The 27,888-nt window shown below is 43.4% G+C and overlaps 1 protein-coding gene across 7 annotated transcripts in view; it reads right to left on the bottom strand.

The window, feature by feature from the left end:
* Window positions 1-930: 930 nt before the first annotated feature.
* Window positions 931-27,888, bottom strand: part of ACO1 (aconitase 1) — a 792,824-nt gene continuing 765,866 nt past the window's right edge. For 6 of the 7 annotated variants that reach the window (XM_069625992.1, XM_069625995.1, XM_069625996.1 and 3 more), the window contains 2 exons: window positions 3,322-3,513; window positions 931-2,175 (listed from right to left, as the gene is read on the bottom strand). In XM_069625992.1, coding sequence (XP_069482093.1) covers window positions 2,062-2,175; window positions 3,322-3,513 — 306 coding nt within the window. In that variant the 3' untranslated portion in view covers window positions 931-2,061. The remainder of the gene's footprint in view (window positions 2,176-3,321; window positions 3,514-27,888) is intronic. The other variant, XM_069625993.1, reaches the window with a different exon arrangement.

The raw sequence follows: 27,888 nt of genomic DNA, 5'->3' as shown, positions 1-27,888 counted from the left end.
CATTGTAATAGGGCTAGATTCCCCTTCTTTCTATCCTGTTAGAAAGGCGGCACACCAGCATAACCGAGGGTTTGTACACCTTAAAGGGATAGGGTGCTCTTATGGCTAGGGTGAGTATTAGGGAACACAATGATAGTTTTGTGAAACTACTTAAGAATTAACGACCTGTGCCTGTCCTTGTTTTGTGTGATGTGATATACCAATTTCCCAAACAGATGGTCTAGAGGGCCAAGAAGCACTGTGCTGGCAACCTGCGCCCCTTGCCCATATTCAGCTACCCGTACCTCACCCCACTGCGAGGTATGAGCTTCAGGGGAGGATAGAGCTGGCATGCTCTCAGCCAGATGGGCACCATCTCGAGTGTTAGGCGTGAAGTACACACAAAGTCATCTTCCCATTCTGCAGCTTTTGGGGGTCAACGAAGAGGAATGAAGGCAGCTTCAAGAGCCACCTGGGAAGCAGGGGGACTATCCAAGATGAAAAACATGTTCGGTGCACAGCCAGCAGAAGGAGCACCGGCAGATGGACCCGCTCACAGGGCCATCTTGGACACATCCTCAAACAACTTTTTGATGACTAGTTTCAATGCGTTTGAAGTTAGCAATGACTGATTCTGATCGACATGGGAACTGAAGTGGAGTTTTCAGACCGTGGACAAGTCGGGTAAGTGCCTTACATTAAGGTTGGCCTTTTAGTCTGCACATTTTGGTAAATGGGTCACAGATCGAGTAGGCTCGACAACGAAAACAGTACAGCAGTTGCCAGACATTGTCCTTCTGTAAGCAAATCATTTAAAAAGGAGCACTGCTAGGGAACCACCCACTATTGCTGCATGTAGATTTGATCTGTTCAAAATCATCCTGTAAATAAAGGCACAAAAGCAATACACAGTGTCAATGAACACAAGATATAAATTAAAGCCACAACAAATGTCTTGAAAATAGTTTTAATCTGATTCAAGTTAGAAATGTGTTTCTTATTTTTGTTATGATCCACTGCTACACAAACAAAAATTAGAGTTGACAGGGAAAATGATTCTTTTTTTAAAGAAAAGGAAAATTCACATTTTTGATAAATCTGTAAAAGTTTGCTATTTAATATTAGGATTAGACTCCTGGAAAGGGTATGCCATTTATTTAAAAAAAATAAAAATAAAAAAAAGGCCAGTCAGCATTTTTGATGTACACCATACAATCATGTGTAGTAAGGGTGCTTTATTTGAGAGGCGGGAAAGATGTTTCTCAATTCTGAAACAGCAGACAACAGCATCTGATCTCAGGCAATGTCTGACTGCCCTGTAGAGTGCCCAGTGGGGAGGGTGGGTGGAAACAGAATCCGATAATTAACAATGGCATTTTGTTTTCGGACCTCAAGGACTGTTTTATCTTACCATTTTTTAGGTTGATTACATATGTTATGCTGGTTACCATGCTTTTGTTTTGTAATTATATAGGGAATTAAAGGGGCGTATAAAAACATCTGTGCGAGAAAAGTAAGGGCCATGTTTGTCTATGTACTTGCAAATTAAATGGACGGCAGGCTTTGAAATAAATCAAGCCAACAAATTGACAAATGTAATCTTCTAAGGATGGCATCTGGAGCTAAGGGAACACATGGGATAATGAGCGCAAAAACTAAAAATACAGCCATCACAGATGGCCTTGAAGGGCTCGCTCACCCTCCTCCTCCCTCTTCCTCATTATACCAAACCAATCTTTCGAGACTGTCCCAGTGAGCCGACTCAATGGGGGATTGTGTTCGCTCTGGAGCTCACAGGCAAAAGGCACCACAACCCAGTGCATGCCACAAGAACCTTTTTCTAACACCATATTGTATTCTGTCCATCACGCTCATTAAACAAAACAAACGTGTAGGGGGGTGAAAAAACATTCAGTGTAAACAAGCAGCATGGAACCAAAGCCAGTGTCCAGACCGGACATTCGATCGGAAAGGTTTCTTAGGTCTGGGAATCCGTGCATGTCCATGCCAGGGTGGTATAGAGAATGGGGGGAGGAGGCACGAAAAGGCATTTCTGATTGGGCAGCTCATGTCCATTCACGTCTATTTCGCCATTTTACGGATCATGTAGTTCAAGATGCCACCATTTCTAAAGTAGGTGAGTTCCACATCTGTATCGAATCTCATGACTGCTTCAAAGCTCTTCCCAGTATCCAGCTGTAAGAGAAGATCACATTTTTATTTATTTGATAAAACTGGTGGCGGATTCTATACAAATATATCCAATGCCAAGAGTGCAGCAGGACCATGGCTAAACAAGAGTAACGAGTGTTACTAAAACATTGCAGCCAAAATGCAGAGCCCAGGCGATTTAGTGCGGTAATGAATTGATTGCAAGCTGTACCTTTAACTACACCAGGAAAAAGATCCAGAAATGTCTTTGGGTCCCCCTATGTTTGGCGCGTCAGGTGTCGCATCCAAAATAAGGAGGAGTGTTTTGCAGTGAATAATGAAGTCCAATCTCCCCAGATACAAGCAATGGTATAAAAGAATCACGGAGATGCAAGGATACACACAGGAACATCCAAGGACAACACATGTAGCCATTCATATTTCTCAGAAGAGCAGATGGCCCTCAAACAGGAGGTATGGGATCTAATGGTTAACACGGTCTAAATCAAAATAGTAGTGTATTCTTCTATGCTAGGAGTTAAACGGCAGCATCTCATTAAGATTGGGGTCTTGGGGATCACTGAAGGCTCCATAGGGTCTCTACAATGCAGGAAAAGACCTACTGATGAAGCAACTGTCCTGAGCGGCAAGATTATGGTGGCTTTGGGCCGAGAACATTTGGATATACTAGCAGAGAGAAAGTGTTTGTTTCTGAAATTATAAAGCAGGCTCGAGAGAGGCGATTTATAACTAGCGTTGCACCACACTAACAAAAGCTCATGACCACGTGTACTGAAGTAGGAGTAGCCATTGGCTATATGCAACCGTCACCAGATGTTGACGGGTTGGGACTTCTACCATGAGTCGGGAAAGGCAAATATTATTGCGTGCACTTTTGCTACGTAAACAAAGAGGGATTTTTCTGTTGGCCATTAAGCGCTGAACGAAGGGCAAACTCCTTTGCGCCAAGGTGTGCATGAAAACCCGGCCTGCCGTTGGTTGTTTTGCAGGAACCTTCAAACAGTATCTTAAGATAATTAGCAGAAGAACTAGGTTTTATGACAAAAATGGCAGCCCAACTCAAAACTACCTTTGCCAGATAGATGAGTCCTAGTGGAAAATTGCAGGAACTATAAGCACAAGGTAAACCAATCCAGTTCCAACTGAGTTGAAAAGTTCGATTCCATTTACCTTTATTTGGACATGCATTCCTGGTTGGAGGTCATGGTCTTCTGGAATGACGATGGTGTAGCGTTCTCGTCCAGTGAGGCCGAGTGTGTCTGCATTCTCACCAGGCTGGTATTCTAGTGGAATCACCCCCATCCCCACTAGATTACTTCGGTGGATGCGTTCATAACTCTCAGCCAGGACTGCTTTGATTCCCTGCAAATTTCAATGAAAATGAAACCTCTTTATTTGCCAATGATTCAGTTATCTAATCTTAAACGGACAAACAAATCTAGATGCAATAAGACACTTTTACAAAACAGTGCACACAACATTAAGCCATCAAAAAAGGGCCAATAAAACGGGATCATATAGTGTCAATTTCAGGTTCAATAACTGCTCACTATACATAAGTACCCATCTACTTTATGAACTAATATTTAGAATGAAATGGCGGTGGTTAGCAATTTTATGAGTAAACTGAACCTGAGCAGCCAATGTATACAAAGATTAAGGGTGTGATGTGGGTTTATTGTTGGCTTACCAAAGGTTTAAGAAAATGAAATATAAGTAAAGGGTACAAGACCGTTCCAGTTTAATCACGAGATGATGTGCCCGAGAGCAGGCAGTGTGAGACTGGCATTCCTTAGATTGAGCAAAACACTGAATGGGTCACTCTGGCTCTTGAAAGGCTTTGACGGTTAAGGGTGTGTGCATGGCAACCTACTAGTGAACAAAACCAAAGGTGCTTGCGCAAGACACACCGAGTAGCAGTGCTGGGGCATGCTCGGTGTGGGGTTGCGCCAGAAGAGTGGTGTGCAGTACCAGGCTAAGTGCTGGTGTGGTGCAGGGAGTTGAAAGGCTGCAGTGACTTGATTGGTCATGTGACTCCTTGGTGACATAAGAACTGCAATGCTTATATTGTGTGCAGCTTCTGGGGAAAGTTGGTTGAGTCCAAGGACAAGCGCGAAAGCCCATGTTAAAGAACACAGAAGTTCCAGGTACGGATAAGTAACTCCATGTGTAGGGAGAAGAGCTTGGTAGCCGCGGGAAAAGAGTCAATTGGAGAAGGATGAGAAAGTAAATGAAAAGACCACAGCAGTGGGCTTGGAGAAGGTGAAAATATGTCTAATACAGGTGATGAAAAAAGTGTCAGGTCATAGAAGTTAGGTTGGGGGGATTTTACTAAAGTCCACCTATGGTAGGACTGAAGAAGACTCACTCTTAGATGTACAGCGCTCCAACTCTTAGGTTTGGCCGGAACTACACAAAAGGTTTGGTAGGTATGGTTGAGGAGTCAGCGTTAGTCTAGGAGGGAGAATGGCTGTCGTTGAGAACAAAGACCTTTGAGCACACTTATAGTCAAGGAAACCCTTACACACTGTAGTTATATAAAAATATGGTTATTATATATACACTGGGACAATGTTAAAATCACTACAGCTCAGGTAAGCAAAAAATAGTTCACACCAATAGATATATACATTAGATATTTGCTGTTGCAATACTCCGTTCAATAGTAGACCTTTAGTTGATAAACAGTTAACTATAGAGTAGCTTCAAGTTACCAAATCATTCACAAATCAACATTTACTTAAATAGCAATACTGGTAGGGAGGCAACTTTTAGGAAATAATTACTTTAGAAGTTCAACCCTATCTGGGTAATGAGTGTCTCAAAAGGTCAGATGGGGACACTGAGTAACCAGTGACCCTTGGGCTGCAGAACAAAGAAAGGCAGACCCCGGCAAAGTTGTCAAATATCAGAAGCTTTTTTTGTAAAAAGTAATGAAATTTGATTCAAAGGGTTCAGGGGGGATAGTTAGGCCACCAGAAGGATTTCAGCCTCTAGGAAGGATGTCCTTAGGTCCGGGAGACCACAGTTGGGTCGTCGACCCCAATGTGACTCAGGAAGCTTAGGAGGAGCAAACAGCAACAACTGCCCAGGTAAGTACCTAGGAGTAAGACAGTAGCTTCTATGAAGAATGACAATGCCACTGGCAGTTCCCCACAGGAAGATAGCAGCTCTGGGTCGGATGGCTGTAGGAGGAACATTTGGCGGGGGCAGACGGTCAGAGGGATACCCAGCAGACGATCTTTGCAGCACATGGTTGTGGAGGTCTGACACAGGCTTGGTAGCAGCGACTGTTGTCACCCGGCAGACTTTCTTCCTTCTCTTGGTCCTCGGCTCTTCTGAGGGAATTTCTACGACCAGGATGGTGTCTCTGTAGGACCAGACAGATGCCCACAAGGTTGCAGCCGGAACCGTGCTTGACGTGACTATGCTCTGCAGCAGTGCCAGAGGCCTCCGGGCATTTGTTTTGTTTTGCAGGCCTGGAAGGTCGCAGCATTTCGCGGGATGGCTCAAACTTCAGATGGTCTCGAGACTGGTTAGGCACACCAGTCCAAGGTAGGTAAGTCGTCCGTCTGGATCTTCCTTGCCTCACAGAAGTTAGGGCTGGAGCTGCAGTGGACACTCGGTCGGCTTTGGTGGTCGCTAGAGGGAGCTGCAGACGTCTTTTTCGGAATGGTTCTTCCAGTGGTCGACTCTGGCTTCAGCATCAAGACTCTCGCCTTTTATGCAGGAACCCAGCCAATCAGTATTCATGAAACATTCAAACTTTGGGTGGTGGCTGTCTCAAGGAGACAGCCAGGCACCAAGTCAGGACTGGATCTAAGCAGACATACTGGAGGACAAAGACTTGAGGAGTTTCAGTATGCTCCCAGACACACTGGCGAGCCCGGGTGGGCATCCCAATGGGAGCCTGTCGAAGAGAAAGGAGTGAGCAGGATTTCCACCATCCAGGTTAGCAGAGGAAGGCTTAAGAAAGGGCAAGCCATCGTCAGTTGGCGTAAAAAGAAGGGCACCATTTTTGGTCAATGGAGACCGATGTGTCATTCACTGCAGTTTACGTGAAAAAAAAAATTCACAAAATTCACAAGAACATATCCACTGCCACCAGCCGCTCAGAGTTGCCCCTGTAACTAGAAAGTTACAGAATAAGCGAGAAAAGGGACAATGTGTCTCCTCAGTACTTCACATAAGGTGGGGTGTGCTGATCTCACAAAAGAAAAGCATAGGTAGGATTAAAATAAATCCGCCTACCCTAGTAAAAGTATGTTATCACAGGAATATGAAAGAAAACCAAAGTGGGAAGCTCAAGGAGCTCCTAGCAACACTGCATAGAAAATGATGTGTGCTGCAATAGTAAAATAAAGATGCCCCAAAAAGATGGAGGAAACCAGACTCCATCAAAGATGACCAAAAAAGGGTTCCCAGAGTCACAGAAAAAGAATGCTTGAGTGAGGAAAAAGGTTCCCACTCAAGAGTCGGATAAAAACCCAAAGGCCCAGCAGAATTGCTGGGGGACTCGCTAGGGGGGAGAATTATACACAGTATGGAAATTCTACTCAAGTTATTATTCAGGACGCCATGAACAAACCTCTGAAAAGAAAAGTGGCCCATATCACTGGGTTGGTGGTAAATTTCCAGGCCAGGATGATTATGAATGAGATTTTAGATTCTGCAATACTTCAACGGCAAAAGTTTAGAAAAGTGTCATAGTCAAGTGGGGTCTACAACGAGGCCAAAATCAATCTCTAGTAAAACACAGTTCTCATTGAAGAAATTATTATTATTATTATTTTTTTTAAGAGAGCTAGGCCTGTGTCAACAATTCCAACAGTTTGAGGGTCTGCTTATACAGTTGACAAGGTGTCCAGGAACCCCCGTCACTCACACTCTCCAGGGTTTTACCTCGGAGATAGGCGGGATACAACCACTCCATTCCTTCCGCAGGACCTGTAGCTGTTTATGGAGCCAGTAAGAAGCTGTAGATGTACAAAGGTATCACTTCCTGGGTCCTGACTTTGCCCCCCACCACCGCTCCACTACTCCCTCTGGTCCTGATCATCCCCAATGTGCATCACATTTGTTCCTTCTTCGACTGTAGCTTTAACCCCTTCTGATAGGGGATTCGCACCCCTTCTGCCTTGGGCCGAAAGTGCCAAACTCAACTCCTTCGACATCCACATTCCAGAATTGGCAGCTCACTCCAAACTCCTCCTACAACTTTATCCAAATGCCCACACCTCTCCCTTCTGGGACGTCCCTTTATATATTCTAGTGACTTCTTCCCTGGTGTCGGTCGGCAGGTATTACTGCGGTGCACAATTGGTTATTGTGGATTTGCTTTTCTCCCTCAGATGGAGCATACGTCACAGTGTGAGATCCGCATGGAGGCTGGACCACCATCTACCATTCCTTGTGCCAGTTCACAGGGGTGCTGGCATTCACCGTCTGTAGAAGAGTCATGTTTGCAACAGTACCAGTGTTGAGTGCTTCTGAATTCTTGCCATCATTTCTGAAGAGCCTGGTCACAGTATTTCACTGAGCCAGTCTTCGGGAGGGGGACGCGCCTTTCATGTGCAAGGTTGCTCGTCAATGGGCAAGGCCCTTAAAGGGCCAGTAATTTATTTAGCTGGCATGTGACTGCCCAGTGATGAAGGTCAAGTGGAGAGGACCAGAGGATCCCATAATAATGCTCCCGGGGGCCTTCGCCCACTAGCTCATCGAGGTCTGCAACGCCCTTGATATCCGAGTAAGGCAAGAAAACTTCAACAGCCAATGTGTTTCTTTCTCTCCCGTTGAGACCATTTCCACGCTCTGTAATTCACAGACTTCAATGAGGCAGCTAGTGCTCCCAGGCAGCCACATTATTGCACAACCAGCGTGCTGACTACCAGTTTAGACCATGTTTGTGGAGTAGGGCGGACGTGGATCCTTCAATATTTATTTTTTATTTTTCCCACTTTATGCTCATCTTTTTTTTTCAAGGCAGCCAACCACCACAATGCATGCTCAGGCAAGCTCACTTCATGGCATGTGATTAGGTCCTTAGATCAATAGATTGCAGGCAAACAAGACAGAATACCTTAGCCCGCAAGCCATAGCCCTCGCCGAACACAATCGGGTGCATGAGCTCACCTGCACAGCCTGGCTGGAAGAGGGAAGATGCAAGCGTTTGGATCAGGGGTGTGTGAGGCGGGCGTATTGGGGACGGGGCAATGCTTGTGGTGAAGGAGCAGGGTAGTGAAGAGGGGTCCGATTGGAAAAGGTGGGTGTGGCTCCAAGGGGCGGGTCATAATCCAGGCCATTGAAAGCCACATAAAATCAGCCTTAAAAAAATAAAAGCAGGCTTTTTTTGGTGCCGCCTTCAACAGTGGGATTATGACCTAGACCCCATGGGACAGGGGAAATGCAACATACGCAACCATACCATTAGTTCCCATAAAGGCAGTTGAGCTGAAAACATGCTTGGCATGAAACCACGAGTTTGAACCAGTGTAATCACCTACTGAATTTTGAGTATTTTGCACAAAGTCACTCACATGACTATTGCACTTTCAGTCATTAGCCTCCTATCCTTGATACGCATGGGAGATTAGCAAGTAATATCAGAGAGGGAGAGCATCAAAGTTAATATTAACTAAAGATTTTTGACGATCACCTATATGAATGGAGCATTACATGTTGAGCCCGAATTGAGAGAGTATGGTTCACAAAAAGCCAAGAAAGAAGCCCATGTCGCTGCTTTGTAGAAAACATCGAGGGACATTCCTTATAAATTCCAGCAAAGCTGCTTTAAGTTCAGAATATAGGAGCATGGATGCCTCTTGGGGTATTGAGCAACTGAATGGGGCAGCATTTTATGAGGGCAGATGCGTTCACTACTGGAGACTAATAGGTCTACTGAAGCAGAACGCTTGAAAGCCTGTCCTGACAATGTCACACTTAAGCGCCGAGGAGGAAGAGATTCCCACAAAGGTGGGACAATTATTCCGGTAGTTCACTGCTTCTATACATGCATCACATCAACATTCTGATTTTATATATCCTGTGATGTTTATATATCCTCCACTTTGAGTTAAGCAGAATCAAGGCAAAAAAATGCCAGAATAATTCAAATGTAAAAAATATAGAACTCACAAAGTACCGAAAGTGTCACACAGGCCCAAAATGAAAGGCCAATGCAAGGCTGAAAGAAAGGTCTGAGCTCAGCACGAGACGGCATACCCCAGAGCTGGGGAAGCAGCATGAATGTGCATGTTGCTCACCGAGTAGCTTGGCAGGATGATCCGATGGGCCTGGGATGCCGACTGGACATCAAAAAAGCAGACAATGTATGTGAAGTCTGTTCATAAAGAAGGTCACATCAGCAGAAAATAAATGAAGGAAAGGGCAAAAGTAAAGAGGGAACCAAGTCATGGGAGCGCATGGCAACAGAAAAACTGTCATTCATGATCAAAAAAGTAGACAAAAATTAAACCAAACTTTTTTTTACAAATCTGGGAAATGATGCATTGATGGGAGCTGCACAGGAGCTCAAAGTTAATGAAGTCGGTGTTAAACGTGCCGACACTTTTAGAAAGTAAACAAGCTGAAAACATTATTATCATAAAATCCCATTCATTTGTAGATATGGGGTAAAACATTAACATTATCCTCTACATAGATGATGGTGTTCACGAATAGAACTGCTTGGTGAATATGACATCTATAGGTTACATACTGCAAGTGATGTGGAGAGGATAGTTAGAAAAATGATCAAGAGAGCATGCTCTTGTTAATTATCACAGTCAGTGTCGCGGAAATGGCAACTTTTCCCTGGGGGCCGTTTCCAGACAGGCTGCTTTTCTCGGGAATAGTGCATGCGCTTATCTCGTATTCGTGGGGAGAGGCAGGAAGAGGTGGCACCAGACCAGCAAGAGGAGAGGTAAGGAGGTGCACCGGCTAGGGGAGGCAGGGTTAGGTTTGAGGAGAGGACACATAGAAGAGTGTAGATTCACGGGATGGGAAGAAGCAGGGCCTAGTGGGAGATTAGTGTCTCCGAAGGGCGTGGCTGGTGGGTTGAGGGCTGACAGAAATCACTTCATCCTTTCTGTATTTATTAGTTAAAAAATGATAAAAACGGAAATGCAGGTCTCTTGCTTGGGTCCAAGTTGTCAATGATGCAATGCAGGTCCATGGCCGCCGTGCAAAGTAACAGCTTGAAAAAAGGGATGAAGTCCTATCTTTAAATGGCTGCAGATGTGCAGCCCTGGACTTGTGCAGAAATGCAGCTCTCTGAGCTTACCATTAGACATCCAAGTGCGAATGGGTTTTTATTGTGTAAATAAATGTGGAAAAATACTAGTTACAGCTCATTATATTGAAAAGCAAAAATAAAATGTGGATAAAAATAGGCGCAAATTGTGCAAAAATAAATACCATAAACTTGTCCTAAGAAATCAAGCAAGGGAATATCACAACTGTTACAATCAAAGAGGGGATACACAAATATATAAGTCCAAGTTACCATTAAAAGTAGAGGAAGAAACGGACAAAGGCCTCCCTTGCTCGATGCAGCTAAAGTAGTAGAACCCTGGTGGCCAGCAAGTACACATAGGCTGGATCCTGTGTAAGTGAATTACTTCAAAAGGGGGTTTCCAACCTTAAACGTTGGGAAGATGGCCAAAGGACAAGAGTTGAAAACAAGAAGAGCAGCCATTGAGCATCTGGTATTGAAAACGGAGTTATCACACTACTAATAAAGTTGGTGCACAATTGTGCACCGGGTAAAAAGTAAAATCCAGTTCACTGCCTCCAGCCTGTTCGAGGTATATCGAAGATGTAACACAAATGTTGACAGACATAAAGAAAAAGAAGTAGCACAGGAAAATGTAAATGGGATAAAAACTCTCCTTGCACTGGCAGCCTCAGGGACTGACAAAACAAGTTGAGCGGGTGGTGAGGGGGACTAAAAAGGCCACATTTACCCCAAAAGCAGCCATGTTACCAAGACAGACGCATATGCTAATGGTTACATTGAAATCAATGAAGGTCAAGTCAAAACAAATATTTCCCCAACAGCTCCCTATTAGATGGTGGTCTCCGACTCCAGTAATTGGGAAAACCTGGTCTTCCTGTTTCACTTTGGTGAAAGCTGGACTCCAGGGTCTGAAAAAAGGCCTACATTCAAATCCTTTAATTTTGTGAAAAGCTCCATAAGCAACTTATCCTAGTGCCAATCCAGTTGAAGTTTTCTTTCTGCTACTGTGGGTTACTAACTAATAGTAACGACCATGTTAATTGGCACACTTAAAACCGTTATTGGGTCTGTTAGTTCTGCATGTTTTGCGTTACCTGGCATCCCAACACCATTGTCAGCAATGGGAAGGTTCTGCAGGATTTCACTCTACATTCACTTCACATGGCTTTCAGTCTCATCTCGAAGTAACATAGGTTTGCTATTGTTCAGTATGTGGTGATTTCGAACTTAAATTTGCTGTGAGGATGCAGAGAGACGAGACACCAGGCTGCTTAGAGTCCTTAGAAAGACTATCATGCATCCTTCACTGGAAGGGATGGAATTTTCGTGGGAATTTGGCTGGGAATTGAAGGAAATTGAATTTTGCCATCATAGGAAACAAAGATGTTATTGTAAGCCTGCCAGCACTCCTCAAACAACCTAAACTGCACTTTAGGATTTCCCTAGACAAAGCCTAATATGCCGGCTTGCAACCTGAAATTTCAGATTGTTAAACAGACACGCCTGAACTACAAAACAAATGTTTTGTCAATTACATTAAACCTTAGCATCTACTGCGTTCACAGCCTTAATTAAACGAGCATTGGCAATGTCAATATTTGTGGAGTTTACTTCTATTTGCATTTATAGGTGCCAGGGTGCAAGGAGGAGAGTGCAAAATTTAAAAAGGAGGATGCTATAAGGGGCACAGGTGTGAAAGAGAATGAGAAGGAAGGAGAATAGCGCCAAGGAGGAAATCATTAAGTGAGGATACCATCGATGAGCAAGAGGATATATGAGTGAGAAAGGTTGAGCGCGAGGGTAAGAAATAAACCAAGTGTGTGAGAGGAAGTATGAGAGGGGTAGAGAGTGGGGTGGGTGGAGAATTTGAAATCACTACTGCTGGGACCGAGGCCCATATAGAGCAAATTAGAATAACCTAGATGCGATTGTAGAAGGGCAGAAATATGGGGCAAGTGTTAAAGTAAAAATCTGTAATAGAAGGCAAGGTTAATACCAAGTAAGATGAGATGCTGCCTATTCCCGATCATGCCCAAGAGGAATTTCACACCTCATCCCTTGCCAGTAATGGGCTGGGGGTATTCAACCTCTACCAGATGTTGCTAAAGGGTCTTGGCCAGCTACTAATTATTTTATGACTTATTAACATGTTTTTAGCCGTCTAGTTCCAAAGTTTTTTTTCTTTTTAATGAAACACTTGCTGTAAGCTGCCCATCAGAGCGTCAACTCAGCCTCATAACTTGTTGAACACGCCCGATTTGTGAGCCCCTCCAGGGTTCTCACCCATACATTAATTCTGCCTGCAGCTATGGACTGTCGACATCTTGAACTGGATTGAAATACATTAAATTAGGTAAGCACGCACTGTGTGATTTCCAAATGTGTGCTTTGCTGCAAGCTGAATATCATGCGTTGTCACAATTCATTTTTAGCTGTCCCCTGTCTATTCACTGGAAAGGCCCCCGATTTACTAAGGCTCGATTTCCTATTGCCTGTTTATTTTATTTTTTTATTTTATTGTGGTATAAACCAAAAATGTTTTTTTTTCCACAAGTACAAATGAAAAACTTTCAAAAAGAATTTACAGATTTACATCTCGTTAAAAGAAAAACATTTCTCCAAATTTCTTATCTCCACTGCTTCAGTCTAGATGATTAAATGAACCTTTTAATTTCCAGTGAAACCTAACTGTTGTAGGACTAACCACGTTTATAGTCGATGCCGTTTCGTGACCTGAGCTCATTCTCACCCAGAAGTCTTCCGATGACAGCCAATCACTAGAGCAAACAAAACGTTGCAGAGGTTTCTTTCGCACCTCCCATGTGCCTTCACAGAATCTTAGTAGATGCTCCAATGACTGATCTTTTGGGTCCTGACATTTTGAACATAGATGATTGCTCCTTTCCCCCATCCCCATCGAGCAAGGATAGATCCGGTGAGAATCAAACCCAGAAGTAGTCTGAGAAAGTTTTGCCTCCCTTTAGCATCCGGGAATTTGATGAAATAGTTGGCTAAGGAACTAAGTCTCTCGTCCGTTGGGGAAAGAGGGTGCCGCTATTGAGGCTCGTGTGTGATCAATTGTCTTTCTCCAGTCTGTTAATAGTAGCTCCCTCTTGGTCTTCATGGGGTTTGTGGTTAGAGTACCTATGTCACTGTTGCATCTGGCGAGGATTTCTAGAGATACATTCTTTAGGTCATACAGTACCCCCACCGAAACACAGCTCAAATGGACATTTAAATCTTCATATAGTGTGTTACGCCTTGGATTGATTATCAAGTTGAAGAGATAGAAGTTTCCAATCAGCCTGAACCCCAAGTGAGGAGAGGCCCAACCCAAACCGTAGGCTGGCCATTGGTAAGCTGTTTGGGAGACAAAGCTTTTTTTCTAGATCTTGGCTTCTATTGACTGCCAATCCATCGACCAAGCCAGTGGTTTTGCCTCTAAGCCATATAAGAGGACAGGAATGATCTTTGCTCGATAGAAGCGGATGGCGGGTAGGAGGAAAAACCTACAGTATTGCTTAATCATTTTTCGCAATTGGGCCGTCAATTGGGTGCACTTTTGTCGCATCTCTGACCATAGCGTACAGGCTCTGGGTGTAGCATACAGAGTGTAGCCCAAGTAGATGACCTCCTCTATCACAGCTATTCGTTTGCCCCCCACTGTCGAGCAATATTTGCCTTCTCTGCCACCTTTCTTTCCAAAAATCACAATTTTAGATTTATCCGGGTTGACCTTTAGATCGTTGTCTTTCATGTATTGGTCCAAGGCGTTTAATAGCCTCTGAAGGCCCACTGGAGTCTTGTCCAGTAGGACGATGTCGTCAGCATACATGAGCCACTTTATTGCATTTGTGCCTAACTTGGCACTGCCCAATGCTGGGGTCTCCACCTCCTGTCCAAAGTCGGCTAAATAGAAGTTAAACAAAAAGGGAGCAACCATGCACCCCTGTCTCACCCCCCTCTTCACTGGGCTATGTGTTGATAAAAATCCATCTAAGTTAAGTTTTACTTGAACCGTGTTTTCTTCGTGGAGGGAGACCAGTATATCAATGACGTGGGTTGGAGCGCCTCTAACTTTTAATTTGGACCATAATCTGTCCCAATTCACCAGATCGAAGGCACTTGATAGATCTATGAAAGCACCATATAGTCGTGACGCTTGCCCCCCCACCTTCAGGTTACAGAGTGTGGAAAGCACTATGCCATTAAGTGAGGTGGAGTGCCCCTTTCGAAAACCTGTCTGTTTAGGGAGGATGTTGTTTGATTCAGCCCACGATTCCAAGTCTCTTAGTACTAGGCTGGTGAACAGCTTGCTTTCCACATCGAGGAGAGTGATTGGTCTGTAATTTAAAGGGGTCTCTTCGATCCCCCTTTTTGAATATTGGAACGATGATTCCCGATTTCCACGATGACGAGATCTTTTTGAGTCTCAATATCCCATGGAACAGTGTGTTTAAGAGGCGGGCCCACCTTATAGGGTTTCCCTTCAGGACTTGATATGTTAAGCCGCTGGGGCCAGCCGCCCTTGAGGCCGAAGATTTCATTATTAAGGCGTAGATATCCTCTTCCGTTCTATCCAAGTACCACTGGCCACCAGAGATGAAAAAAGGAGGCTCCCCTTCGACTGTTTATACTTCTTTGACAGGAATTCTATCCACTCTGTTTCAGTAACCATGTTTGACAAGGCTCCAACTTGGTCTATAGATTGTTGGTTTATTAAAGACCAGAAGTTCAGTGAGTTCTTATTTGGACAGCCTAGAGCATGGTTTGCCCATCTTTCTGGGAACAGGACATTCGTTGGTGTCTTGACCATTGTTTGTATTTACTTTTAATGGACTTTATTTTGGTCTCTCTGATAGATTTAACAGCTTCCTCCCTTCTAATGGCGCTTATCGACCGCCACAACTCGCGTTTCTGCTCCCATGGGTGTTTGTCAAATGCGTGTCTATAGGTTTTTCTCATTTGACCTACCACAAGACCGGGGGCCTCAACTGACCACAAAAAGTCATGGAAAGCATAAGGGTTGCACATATCTTTCAATTTTTGATCGCTTAGATCATGTTTGCATTTTTCCAGGGCTTCATTCAATTACACTCCGTCCCTGTTCTATTTAACTAAACGATTTTTTTGGTTGTTTACCATTATGTGCTCTGTCAACCTCTTTACGACCCTTGCATTTTGCCATTTAACTGACATTTCTAGTCGTTTGTGGTCACTTGTGCCTCCTCCTTTTATACTCAGTTTCACATTGATCGAACATACTAGAAGACACGAACATGTAGTCCAAAGTGGATTCAGATGCTCCTCGGGACCATGTGCTTGCAGGGGGAATGTCTCCTTCCAGAGATCCATTTCCCATTTTTAGGTCCCAATCTTTAAAGAAAGATCCCCAAATGTTTCCATTTGAGGAGATGACCTTGTATTTCGGTGCTCCTTTCCCTTTCCCACTTTCAACACATTAAATCCCCAGCCACCAAAACATATGCGTCAGGGTGAGTCAATTTTATTTCAGTCAGCACACTAGACAAGGCATCCAGAAATATAGCAAGCTTTAAAGACGCCGGATTCCAGTATAAGTTTACTGCTATTTGTTTTGATCCTTTAGATGTGGCGACCACACATTTTACTGCCAAGATCCCCTCTTGTTCATCTGAGATTATTGTCACCTCATTAAAGCGAGTGGCATTGCAGGCAAGTAGCAGACCACCCTTTGGCCTTCCTTTCCCCACTGTTGTTGCGGCTTGTGTGGTTATTGTGAAGCCCTCTAGCTCTGGTGTGTTAACTAACCAGGTCTCCTGTAGGAGAATTGGGTCATTCTTGCCAAATACCTCTGATCTCATATTGAGGTTCCTAAAGGAACTGGAGCCTCGCGTGTTGCAACTTGCCACCCTCATACTCTCCCAACTAAAGACATGTCTCACTCGCACCCAATTTCTGGCAGACCTGTGTTATAATCCCCGGGAGATTTGCCCACATTGTCTATTTGTCCCCCTCTATTTTCCCATGTGTAACAGCTGACATTTCCTTTACTTGGGCATTTTTTGTTTTGCCTCCTTCCTTTGTTTCCTCCTTCCTTCCCCAACCCTGATGTCTGAGAGCATGGCTTCATGTATGGTTATCCCTTGTTTTTGTAAGGGGCCTGCTGCATCCAAAATTGCCTTTGCCCCTATTTTAGATGTAAACCCGACTTCCACTAAATGGGTCGCCTGTCGCTCTGGGAATGTAACATATGCGATATTATTTGATGAAAAAAGGTATAAATCTGGTATTTTTTTAAAGAGCATCCAAAGTGACCCTCTATTCAAGTATTTGCAATTCATTTTGTCTTTGTGACCTATAAGCCAAAGTTGCGTGGCTGCAAAAGGATTTGTTTTACCGGGTGATAATTCCCTTTCTGTCCTTTTGTTTTGCTCCCCCCTCCTTTCTGGATCCAGTGTCTGTGATTTACTTGTTCTGGCGGAGTATTCTGTGTTGAGTCTTCTACCTCTAGGGGCAATGTTAACAGCTCTTCTTGGTCCCGGGTTGGTGGTAGGCTCTCGCTAGTTTTTTCAACTCTTTTTGCCAGGGCTTCTACTGGTTTTGTTATTTTTTTCTGTCCATGAAGAAATATTGGAGCTATTTTTAAAGCAGGAGCTCCAGACTGGGGCAGTTTTGTTGAAGCCTGTTTGGCTCTGGGGAGAAAGATTGGAGCCCACTTTATTGATTTCCCCACAATCAATGGTGGAAGGATGCCCACCACTGGGCCTGTTGCGTTCTCCAGATTTTTACTGTCTGTTTGCTCTGTTTGTATTCCTACTGTTTTATTAGAGACATTTTTGATATCAGACCTTGGTTTAGCGGTTGGCTTCTTCTTGTCCTTTCCCGACTCCTGCAATTCAGGAGGCTCCATCTCCGTTTCTGAGCAAAATTTCTCTCCTTTGTCCTTTTTCTCTTTGTTTGGATTTTTGGGTGCGTTGGCTAGGGTATTGATGAACTTATTTGTATCCTCATTATTTGATTGTTTTTGCCTTCATATTTTTGGATTTCTTTTCTTGTCTAGAGGTCTGTTGGGATTTGTGTCTTGCATTTTTTTGTTTCTTTTTTCTCACCCTCCTCCTCCTTTGAGATGGTTGACCTGCACTTTCCTCTACAGGGCTCCCTTACTCCTCAACCACACTTTGTTTCTGGGAAGGGTCTTCTTCTATGCATATCACCTCGTCCAGTATAGTGGCATCTGCCAACTGTGCTAAGCGGCAGAACTCTTCCATCACTGATGAGGATAGTGGAGTATCATCCCAAGTGGAGGGGGATCGATCTTTGGGGGAATCGCCCAATGAGGGCTGCTCAGGACCCTTGATGCTTCCCTGGGTCATAATGAGGTTTTGTAGCATTAAATTGGATTCTTTTCTTTCCAAACTTATATTCTGAAGCATAGACTTGATATCCGCCATCTCTGATTTCTGTGAAGCTAGATCACCTGCCAGTGATGTTATTGATGGTAGAATTGCACTGTTTATGGTGTTGGTGAGTCCCACTATTGAGGACCCAAACAAGTCAAAATCTTTCGATATTTCCAACAGTATTCCATTGTGTACTTTAAGGTCTCCCTTTGTTGCCTCAAATACCCCCACCAAGGAATTTAGAACAAAGTTCAGAGCTGTTAAAGTTATCTCGCTAGCCATGAGTTCCTCTGTTGGTGGTCTTCTCAAGGGGGGTTGATCGTGTGCGTTTGGCGGAGGGCTCAAAGCCAAATGATCCCTTGATTATCTTCTAGTATTTTCTGTTGCATTCAGAAGAGAGCCAGAATCTGGAACATTATGTGGTAAGATGGTGAACAAATTGCTGCCTTCTGAGAGGTCTAGGGTTTCAATTTGGAGGGTGGCATTTTCCATCCCTTCTACCGATTTTGTGAAGCAAGGGGGTTTGTGAACCCTCTCCGCCGTCGGGAAGATTTCTATGACCTCTTGACTTAAAATATTGGTCTATGGTACCCTTGATGTTTGTGGTTGTGAGTCTATAATCTTTTCCTCGTTTGAGCGTAGAGACCAAGGAGGAAACTGTATTTCCCCGAGTCCTCTCTTCCATTATGATATGTAGTAACAGGGTTGTGAATTTGTACATGTGCAAGCCCAGTCTGACCAGCGGGGATACTCATTTACAAGTCATGCCTGATATCATCCTGCTGTAATGAAACATTATGACTTAACGAGATCTCCCCCTCCTGGACAGTATGTGGTTCTACCAATGGTCCGCTTCTCAAATTGTATCTCATTGACATGGTGGTTTTACAATTGCTTTAAGTAGATTGATTACGATATGTAAGTGCCTGACGGGGTCAAATAGGTCAAGGCCCAAACAGTCTCCCATGCTCTCTCAGATGGAGCCGAATTTGATTTTCCAGCACTTACAGATCTTTTGCCCTATCACAGGCATGTTTCCATGTCTCTTTCCTCACCCCGCTTTTTTTTTTTATTGGGCGTTTGTGGTCCGTATTATAGTCAATGTACTTTTTAAACAAGTGAAAGGATATCAAATGGGACTTATTCGGGTTCTCCAAGGACACCACCTTTGTATCCGGGTATATGCTAGTGGCTATGGCCAAGACCAGCCAAATAGCCTAACAGCACCAGCCCTTCTGCCACCAGGGCTTACGCCGCAAGGGTGGCTGCAGTGCTCTTTTGAAGATCACGTGATCACGGCACGTGATTAGCTGTAGCCGCACCTCCCGTTGCCAGCAGGAGCCCAGTGCTTGCAATGCTGCGCGGAGGGGGAGCGGGTTGGTGAGTTTTCAGACAAAGTTCAATCCTTGGCTGGAGCACGTCCTCTTGTGCGCCTTCTGCTCAGCAAAACAAAAGAGCTTTTCTTCAACCCTATGTTTTGTTCAACTATTGCTTGTTCCAATCTACAACTGTGACCGTTAAAGAACATATACCAAATGAGCCAATATCTTGGATTACATCCAATTTATGGGCACAGTTGCACCAGCATTGTCTACATATTACATTTCCCATGCAACCTTTTCAACTACGCCTTTTTAACACAGTGATGTACCCTTGCACTGTCGATAATATACAAAGCAGATGCTTTTGCATTAGTCCCCATGCCACAGTCAACATGCGCATCAGCATATGGTATGTGATCCGATTTCCGTTGGCCACCAACTAGTAGTTCCAGATCTACGTGAAACGTAGATACAACTAGAAGAATTACAAAAAAAGAAAAGGTTTATTATGAATACAAGTAGGCCAAGTTAAGTCCGGGGTTAAGTGCTTGTCATATAGTCAAACACATTTATAAAAACACAGCACAATGCTTGAAGGTAATCAGATCAAAGCATAAACCTTCAGAAACCCAACAGTAATTCTAGGGAAGTCAGACCTCAAACACATTTAGTATAGGCCACACCTATTCACGGGGAGTAAAAACCATGTTAATTTCTGATTACTTTCAGTAATTCTATTCTAATGTATTTTTGTATAGCGCCAACTAACCAGCAGGCCTCAGAACGCTCAGAGTTAGAGTCTACTACAAGTGTAGTAGATCCTGACAGTTATGCAGCGACACGCCACAAAGATATTGCATAATCAACCAACCCTGTTACCAGGATAGTGAAACACAAAATCAAGAAACAGTATATACCTAGAACTACATTTATGATAAGTTATACTAGGTGAGTAAGACCTTTTGGTGTAATATTCAATTACAGTTGCTTTGTGGCTCAGTGGAACACAGATTGAGGTAAGCAATAACCAACTTATTTCAGGATGGCACACAGGCAACTCAATGCAAGTAATACCCATATTCTTTTAAAGGAGCCATCAGTAACCTAAAGGTAAGTATAACCTAAGGCAGACTTATTCTAGACAGGCTAACAGCAAGTCAGGGGAAGCAAGACCCAAACTGAGGCATTCATGCATTTATATCCTAACAGGAATACTAAAGTGAAGACAACAGCATTACCTTTGGGGAAGAGGCACAACCAGTTCACAGGTGAGTAAAAACGCATGGCACAACACACATTCAAGGTAAATAAGAACTTTTAAAACTGTTAACCCTCAGAGTTAGTTACCAACTAACTCATTTACAAGTACATACTTTGAAACACTGGTTATTCCTTTTCAAGACAGAATCCTTTACTAATCCAGTCCTTCCCTATTCTATTGCATGAGTTCACTCAGGGGAAGAAGAGGGGACCCTCGAGGTCTAGGTGCTAGCTGTAGGCAGGGTAAGATAGGCTTCTGTTGCAGGCAAAAGTCAGAGATCATGTGGAAGACTGTTTAAACAAGTAAGTAGTTGACTTTAAAGTTAGTTAGGGTGCAGGGGGCTTCCGAGAAGACGCCCTAGGAGGATTCAGGTAGTGGGTCTGGGTGAACAGGATGAGAGGACTCCCAATCACAAGAAACACCCCAAAGATTTACGGAAATCAAGGCTTAAGGTAAGTAAATACCGAGCCAACACAGTAGCTTAACATGGAAGAAGAGTTGCAGCAAGAAGACTTCAGGATCTTCAGCCAAAAACCAGGTCGTTGACTTCCTGGTCATGAAGACTGAAGACAGGACACTGGAAGGGCTTCTGCAGCAGGGATCAACGGGAAAGGCTCCAGGCAAGAGTTTCTTTGCAGTTAGATGCCACTCTGGTTTTGGCAGCCTTTTTAGGAGCCAGAAGATCGCCAGTCAGATTCTCTTCACTTGCAAGGTCCAGCACTCTGGCGAGGGGGACTTTTCAGACTTGAATCACGTCTCTGGCCGTCCCGCAGGCTGCCACCAAAGTTACAGCTCGATTCGGAAGACTGTGCACCGCACAATGGCTCGAGGTCCCAGGGTATTGGGGTATTGCAGCCCTGCAAAGGCGCAGTACGACGCGAGATGGCTCAAAAATCAGGTCTTCCTGAGTCTAGTGGATCTCACCAGAGTCTGGGTTGTCATTTACGGAGTCCCCAGGCCGCTTGGAAGGAAGGGTAACGGCAGGCTCTGGTTAGACAGCAGACTCTCCGATAGCTGGAAATCATCTCAGCCGCGTTTTCTTCATCTTACTCTTCGGTTACAGGTGCAGTGGTGGACTTGTCAGCAGCTTCTAGGTTCATAGTTTTTATCAATAACTACAGCACAACTTCAGCATTCTCTCCCTGCATTTTACAGCAAAGGGCGGTCTGGCTGTTCAAAGGACTGCCAGCCCCCCACTGGGAGTTGGTTACTTTCAGGCACAGTGAAAGACAGGGGCTGTGAAGTTTTGGACTCCTCCCTTGCTTCCTGCCTTTCCAGACACTGGTGCCTGGGCGGGGAGTCCACAGGATTCCCACTAAAGACAAAACAGCCACCGAGGCCATTACCGCTAGACCTCAGAAAGAACAAGCACACAAAATGGTGAAAAAAGAAGGAGCCCAACATTTTAGCAAAACGGTGTCCCTTCTGTGCATTACAGAGGCTGAATTAACAGCCTGCGAGTTACAAAGTCTAATAAGTTATTAAAGTAGTTACACTGCCACCAGCCATTCAAGGCAATTGTTACAAAATGTTAACAGCTAAGTAAGAATGGGGATACATTGTATCCCCTAGCACTCCACATACAGTGGGGTCTGTTGGATCCCTATATAAAATGTAAAGTGGAAAGAAAATCCCTTTTTACTACTTGGGAACTGTAGTTCACCAAAGTACATGATAGAGTACTTAACCGCGGAGCCCATAGGTGCAACCCAGCCTAAGCCAAAAGGTTGCAGGAAACTACAACTTCAACCATACACTATGGAGGGACATAAAAAGGTCACCCATAAAAATAGTAAAAACAGCAGATGAGAGGGGAAAAAGATTCCACTTAACCTAGGGACAAGGTAAAATAGTTAATCAAAGCAATATGTTCTGGGGTTGACACAGGTCAGGAGGATCTATCATCGATATGAAAGTCTTCCTAACCACCGAAAAAGATGCATCACCACTATGCATATGTTGTGTGTTTGACGATCGAGAGAGATAACATAATATTTGTTCCCCTACATCAATATAACTTTGATGGATCACAGACAAAATTATTTTTCTGTAAATTGAATTACTTATTGTAATCTGAAAACTAAGTGTGTTTAGTTTTAGATTTATGGTCCGAACAATTACATTTCTTTCACTTGGAAGTGTCTCCCAAACTGTTTTTTGCTGGAATGCAAGAAAAGGTCCTTTTTAAAGCATAACAATGCCTTACATTTTACAAGGTAGAGCAAACAAAATAAATGCAATTATTGGGTACATTCAAGTAAACTATTTCTGTATCTCTTACACAGGTGGTACAGACTTATGGCCTATCATGCCTTTACATGGTGAATTCCTGGAAGACTTGGATTTTCAGGCTCGACAAGTAATACTTGCATGTGTGGTTCGAGCCATTCGTGATGAATTCCCCAGTGACCACGGACGAAACCGTGGATTTATACAGACAATACCTCGACAGCAGCAGTATAATTTGTAGTGTAATTGCCATCCACTTTACCACCACAAAGGGTTCGTTCGCATGGGGACCCTTATCCAGATGGCCACCCCAGACCCGCTGCCACCAGACTCCCCTTTGAAGACCCTGTCCCTGCAATCAACACATCTGTGACCATGACTGTGTTCCGGGCCAATTCCGCTCCCCTCATTCACATCCATCCCTCTCCGCTATCAATGACAGTTTGTACCTGAGGGAGTGCGCTCACAAGGGGGCTGCACTGGCGGGATTGGGGATGTCAAACATTGTCAGAGGCCTGGTGGGTGTGAACGAACACGTCAGACATTCCCATACACACCCACTTCTGTAATCCTTTACAATATGGGGGTTAACAGGAAAACATCTGAGATATTGACAACTGATATCGCCAGCTATCCACCTTTTACCTTGCTTGCTGAGTCGGCTCATCTGTTCTTACAAGTAACGGTTAGTCAACTTTTACTATTGTTTTCTGTAGTGTCAATGTTCTCTGCTAGGTATTGCTTTATACTCCATCTACACCCTATTCTCATTTTACTTTATTCATGAAGTCTATAGCATTATGAACCGTCCTACGCATTTCTATCTCTGCAATTGGCACATAACATGAGTATTGTTTTCAAATGTAATCTTTCGTAGTGCATGTTTTCAATATATTTGTTTGCACTGTGTACATTAAAACATTTGTTTATCAAAGCAATATGATGTTCGATTTACTCACTGATACGTTAATAGCAATATTTATATTCCTTTACAGATCAAGGGGACAATCCAACAATGCCTTCTTGTATCTTTTTGGGTTGCACTAATAAGAGCCATGCTAAAAGTTGGTGTACAGTCCTGCATGCATTTCCAAAGGATTTAAACTTAAGAAAATGGCTGTTGAGCTCCAGAGTTGCAGTGTCTGAAATTGAAAGCAGAGCCAAAGATGTCTTGGATGACGTGAGGAGCAATCTATTCCGCATCTGCAGCATGCACTTCTCAGATATGTAAGAACAATCACAGTACACTAAAAAGTGCTGCCCCAGATCCCTTCGCAAATGACTTCCCAATGCAGTTCCAACTGAATTTCAGCACACGCTGACCCAGGTAAGTAGTGGACAGTGACATTTTAAATGTATTTTACCATTTTGAAAATGTGCCTGTATAATATGTCTTATATATGACCACTCAATGTATTGCAATAGTCTGAACAGGTAATGAACTGTTTTCAGTTTTTGAGGAATATTTCTATTGATATTTTATTACCCAAGTTTCCTTCGTGACACAATGTACTGTGGTGTATACATTTTGAACTTGATCACTTTGTGTATCCCTTCTTTAGATCCACTCCATAGTTGAGTGCAATGGGAGCCTTTCCAAACACACTCACATCCTTTAATAGGTCATTTAAAAAAATACTCATGTCTGTCTTTACGTAGACCACACTGATGGGATTACAGACGTTACCATGGAGAAAACCGGAGACGTACAACATCTTAAAGGTGAGGCCAAGCAACTTGCACACAAAAATGTTATTGTTGTGGTCTAAATTATAATACTAATGTCCATTTTCTATTGAACACTGGTATGAATACATACATCGATTAAAGGACTATGATGCTACACCGACCACTATTCCAGAGTCAACAGCAACCTCACTCACCTTTCAAATAAATTATTTTAGAACATTATACAAAATATGCATTTGTTCAACTTAAAAACGTATTCATGTCATTTTTGTTGTTGATGTTGCATCTTTATTATTACAATTACTGTTATACAGGCGGAGCCTGGAACTTTAACAACATACTATTCTTCTACTGCAAATGGTCTGGAGGATGAGGTATGAGAAGTGATCATTTATTGATTTGTACTAATAGTTATTGAATAACTATCTTTTTTACATGCAAGATAACTTATTATTTTGATAATTTGCAATGTCAGCAAATTGCAAGTCATTAGATCAACAAACTTGATTTATTGTAGAAACGCATGCACCAATGAAAGTAAACCTTCAGAAAAATGTACTTGGTCACTGAATAACAGACCCTTTCACTATATGAATGTTGTAGTTTTGTGTATAAACATTTAGCTGCTTAACGAAAAATAGAATCAGTGAAACAAAATAACATTACAACGCATTAAAGGAGCCACAATTTAATCAATGTTTTTCAGGATGATCTCTCACCAACTACCTACGTCCTCTCTGAAGGTTATCAGGTACAGGATTCAATTATGTCTTTTTTAAATGTTACATGTACCCAGTGTTAAAATGTTTAAATTAGGATTGACAGACGATTAACCATAACTTTAAGTAGTTTAACTGATATTGAACAGTCGACAATCATTAAATCAACTTTCTCCAGAAGTACTTTTTGAGATCAAAGATTAACATTCAATTGTTTAACAATTGAATCAATGCTCTTTGATTTTATGTACAAGGAATGTACTACTGAAGCGGTCGAAATTGAAGAAACACATGGATAAGAGGTATGTTAGGGAGAATTCTCATTTCTGTACTAATCCCCCTTCAACCTTACAGACTTCCAGCTCTTTTGCTGGATTTAGGACTTTTTAATTTTAACCCTAGAGTGAGCGAGACCTTTTTCTCACTCTCTCATGCGTTTTTACCTGGCTGTCCTTTTAGGACAGCCACCCTGCTGTGTGGTTGACAGCCTAGGCTGTGCATGATTGGGAGAAACCTGCTTAAAAGGTGAGGGTTTTGGGACTACAGGCAGAGTCGACCACTGGGAGAAACACCTGACGAAGAAATCGTGAACTAAGCTTGCTGCAACCTCCTGGACCTTTGGATTGCCCAGTGAAGTCCTGCTGCTGTGCTGAACTCTTTTTCACCTCGACAGAAAAGCTCCGGATGGAAAGACTTCCCTCCTTGGGTTAGTGGGACCAAACTAACCCTTAGACAAACTCCACTGGACCACCATCCCTGACTTGTTGTGCCTCTGTTGCTTCGGAAGCCCACTGCCTGGCATCAAGTGTCTGTAGTCGAGTGAAACATCTGCAGCAGTAACAAATCCGGCAAGAAGCTCCAGGAGCCTCCTAAGGACCCTTCAGAAGTAGGACCTCCAGATCCAGAGTCCCCTCACCAGAATGCAGGAGTGAAGGAGGTCCAACCGCTATCCATGATACGCATCTGTGCTGTTTGCTAAGCGCTGAAACCGCGAAGTGCTGCTGAACCATAAAGAGCCTTTAGCTGCCGACGACCTCCCAAGAACCGCCGCAGGACCCCTCCAGACGTCCTCCCTCTTGTCCCCACGACTGAGGCTCAGGAACAAGGGTCTGCACCGCTGTAGTAAGACAGAATCCAGCTGAACCACTCTTCTCACCAGAGGCAATGTTTAGGCTTGGGGTACTTACCTTATTGCGCGCTTCTCACTTGGGAATTGCATTACCTTACCTTTTACAAGTCGATTCCAACTCTCTTCTCACGGGCTTGACAGCTTGTGACCTTCCAGGTGATTTTTCTAAGACTCTCTAACTTTGTGCAAGACTTTTGATCTAAGAAGTGCCTCAGATCTATAGAATGTGTCCCAAATGACTGGCTGTCCTGGCTCCCTGAAGACTCTTCTAGTGCATTGACTTTGATACGGTTTGTTCCTCATAGGTGGTAGCTTGTTGTATACTTTTACTGCTGGGAAAGGCTTATCTAGATTTCATTTGAAGATTTAGTTGTCCTCACATATACTGAGAAACTGTTCTAACCTTTTTACGTCCCTAATCCTTTCCACAACCTCAATCTGCACAGTTTACTAGTATGATATAGAAATGCCATTACTGTCCTTGTGATTGAAGTCACCTCAGGGTGTAGGAATTGTGTAAGAAGCTATCCAAAGATTATCCACTAATTTGTTTTGATTCTGAAAAGTAATTTTAAAGTATATTTACATTGTTACAACTAATTGCCTTTTTAAAGAATGCTTATTTACAAATGTAATGTTAAATAAATATTTATAACTGAAACCTTGAGTGCAAGTGTTACTTGGCTACTTGAATTTATGGATTTCAGTTTTACAGCTCTACAGTTCACATTTACCACTCTTGACATAGGCCTGGCTGCTCAGTCACACTACCTATACTAAAAGGTGGGTTACATAATACCAAGCAGATAAGTGTTGTGTACTCACACATTGTGACAGCATCAATTCTTACATAACAAGGTATGACATGCATTACTCACCATAATAGCATTTCCGATGATTATATCTGCTTAGATTCACATGCTGTGCATATAGTCTGACATCTAGTGGAAATCGCAGAGTATTGCATCTTTCTTTCGAAGATTGAAAGGGGACATTGACACTATCCCTAATGTGACGTTTAGTGTACCCAAAATCCCTCACGCGTCAAGGTGCCTCTGGTTGTGTTTTTTCTGCCATGAGGGAGCCTTATAGTCAGCGTGAGCAAGTACAGAAGAGTGAAGGTGTAAGAGGTCTATGTTCCTTCTACTCCACGAGGGGAGGAAGGGTGGGCGCATGTGAATCTAAGCAGATACAATCATCAGAAATGCTATTACCGCGAGTAATGCATATCATCTGATACTTGTAAATCTGCTTAGAATCACATGCTGTGTATAGACTAGCGAGCAGTACCCAGAGATGGTGGTGGGATGTGTGAAGGAACAGTAGCAAAGATGTATTGCCACTGCTTGCAATGAATGCTATGGTAGCCCTTGTGCCGAGTAGTGTGCTTTAGATGTGAAGGGTAGATCTCTCCTGGCAAAAGAGACACAGTGTGATGCAGTTTACAATCCACTTAGAAATAGCTGATTTAGAGACAGGGTCCCCTTCTCTACCAGCTGCCACTGAGACAAAGAACTGGTTCGTTTTTCTCAGTGGCTTTGTCTTTTCCAGATAGCAGATAACTGCTCTCCTTATATCCAGTGTGTGTAGGCTTATTTCCACCACGTTAGTGGGGTTCTGGAAAAAAGGTGGGTAGTTCTATTGAGTGGTTTACATGGAACTTCGAGATTAATTTGGCCGCAAAGCGAGGGTGTGTGTGCAAAACCACCTTATCTTGGTGAATCGTGACGGATGGGTCCTGAACTGAAAGGGCCTGCAGTTCACTAACTC

This window comes from Ambystoma mexicanum, chromosome 6p (genome assembly GCF_040938575.1).
Source record: "Ambystoma mexicanum isolate Mex_15411 chromosome 6p, UKY_AmexF1_1, whole genome shotgun sequence".
NCBI lineage: Eukaryota > Metazoa > Chordata > Amphibia > Caudata > Ambystomatidae > Ambystoma > Ambystoma mexicanum.
Note: the sequence above shows the minus strand (reverse complement) of the source record. Positions and strands in the feature narration are given on the sequence as shown.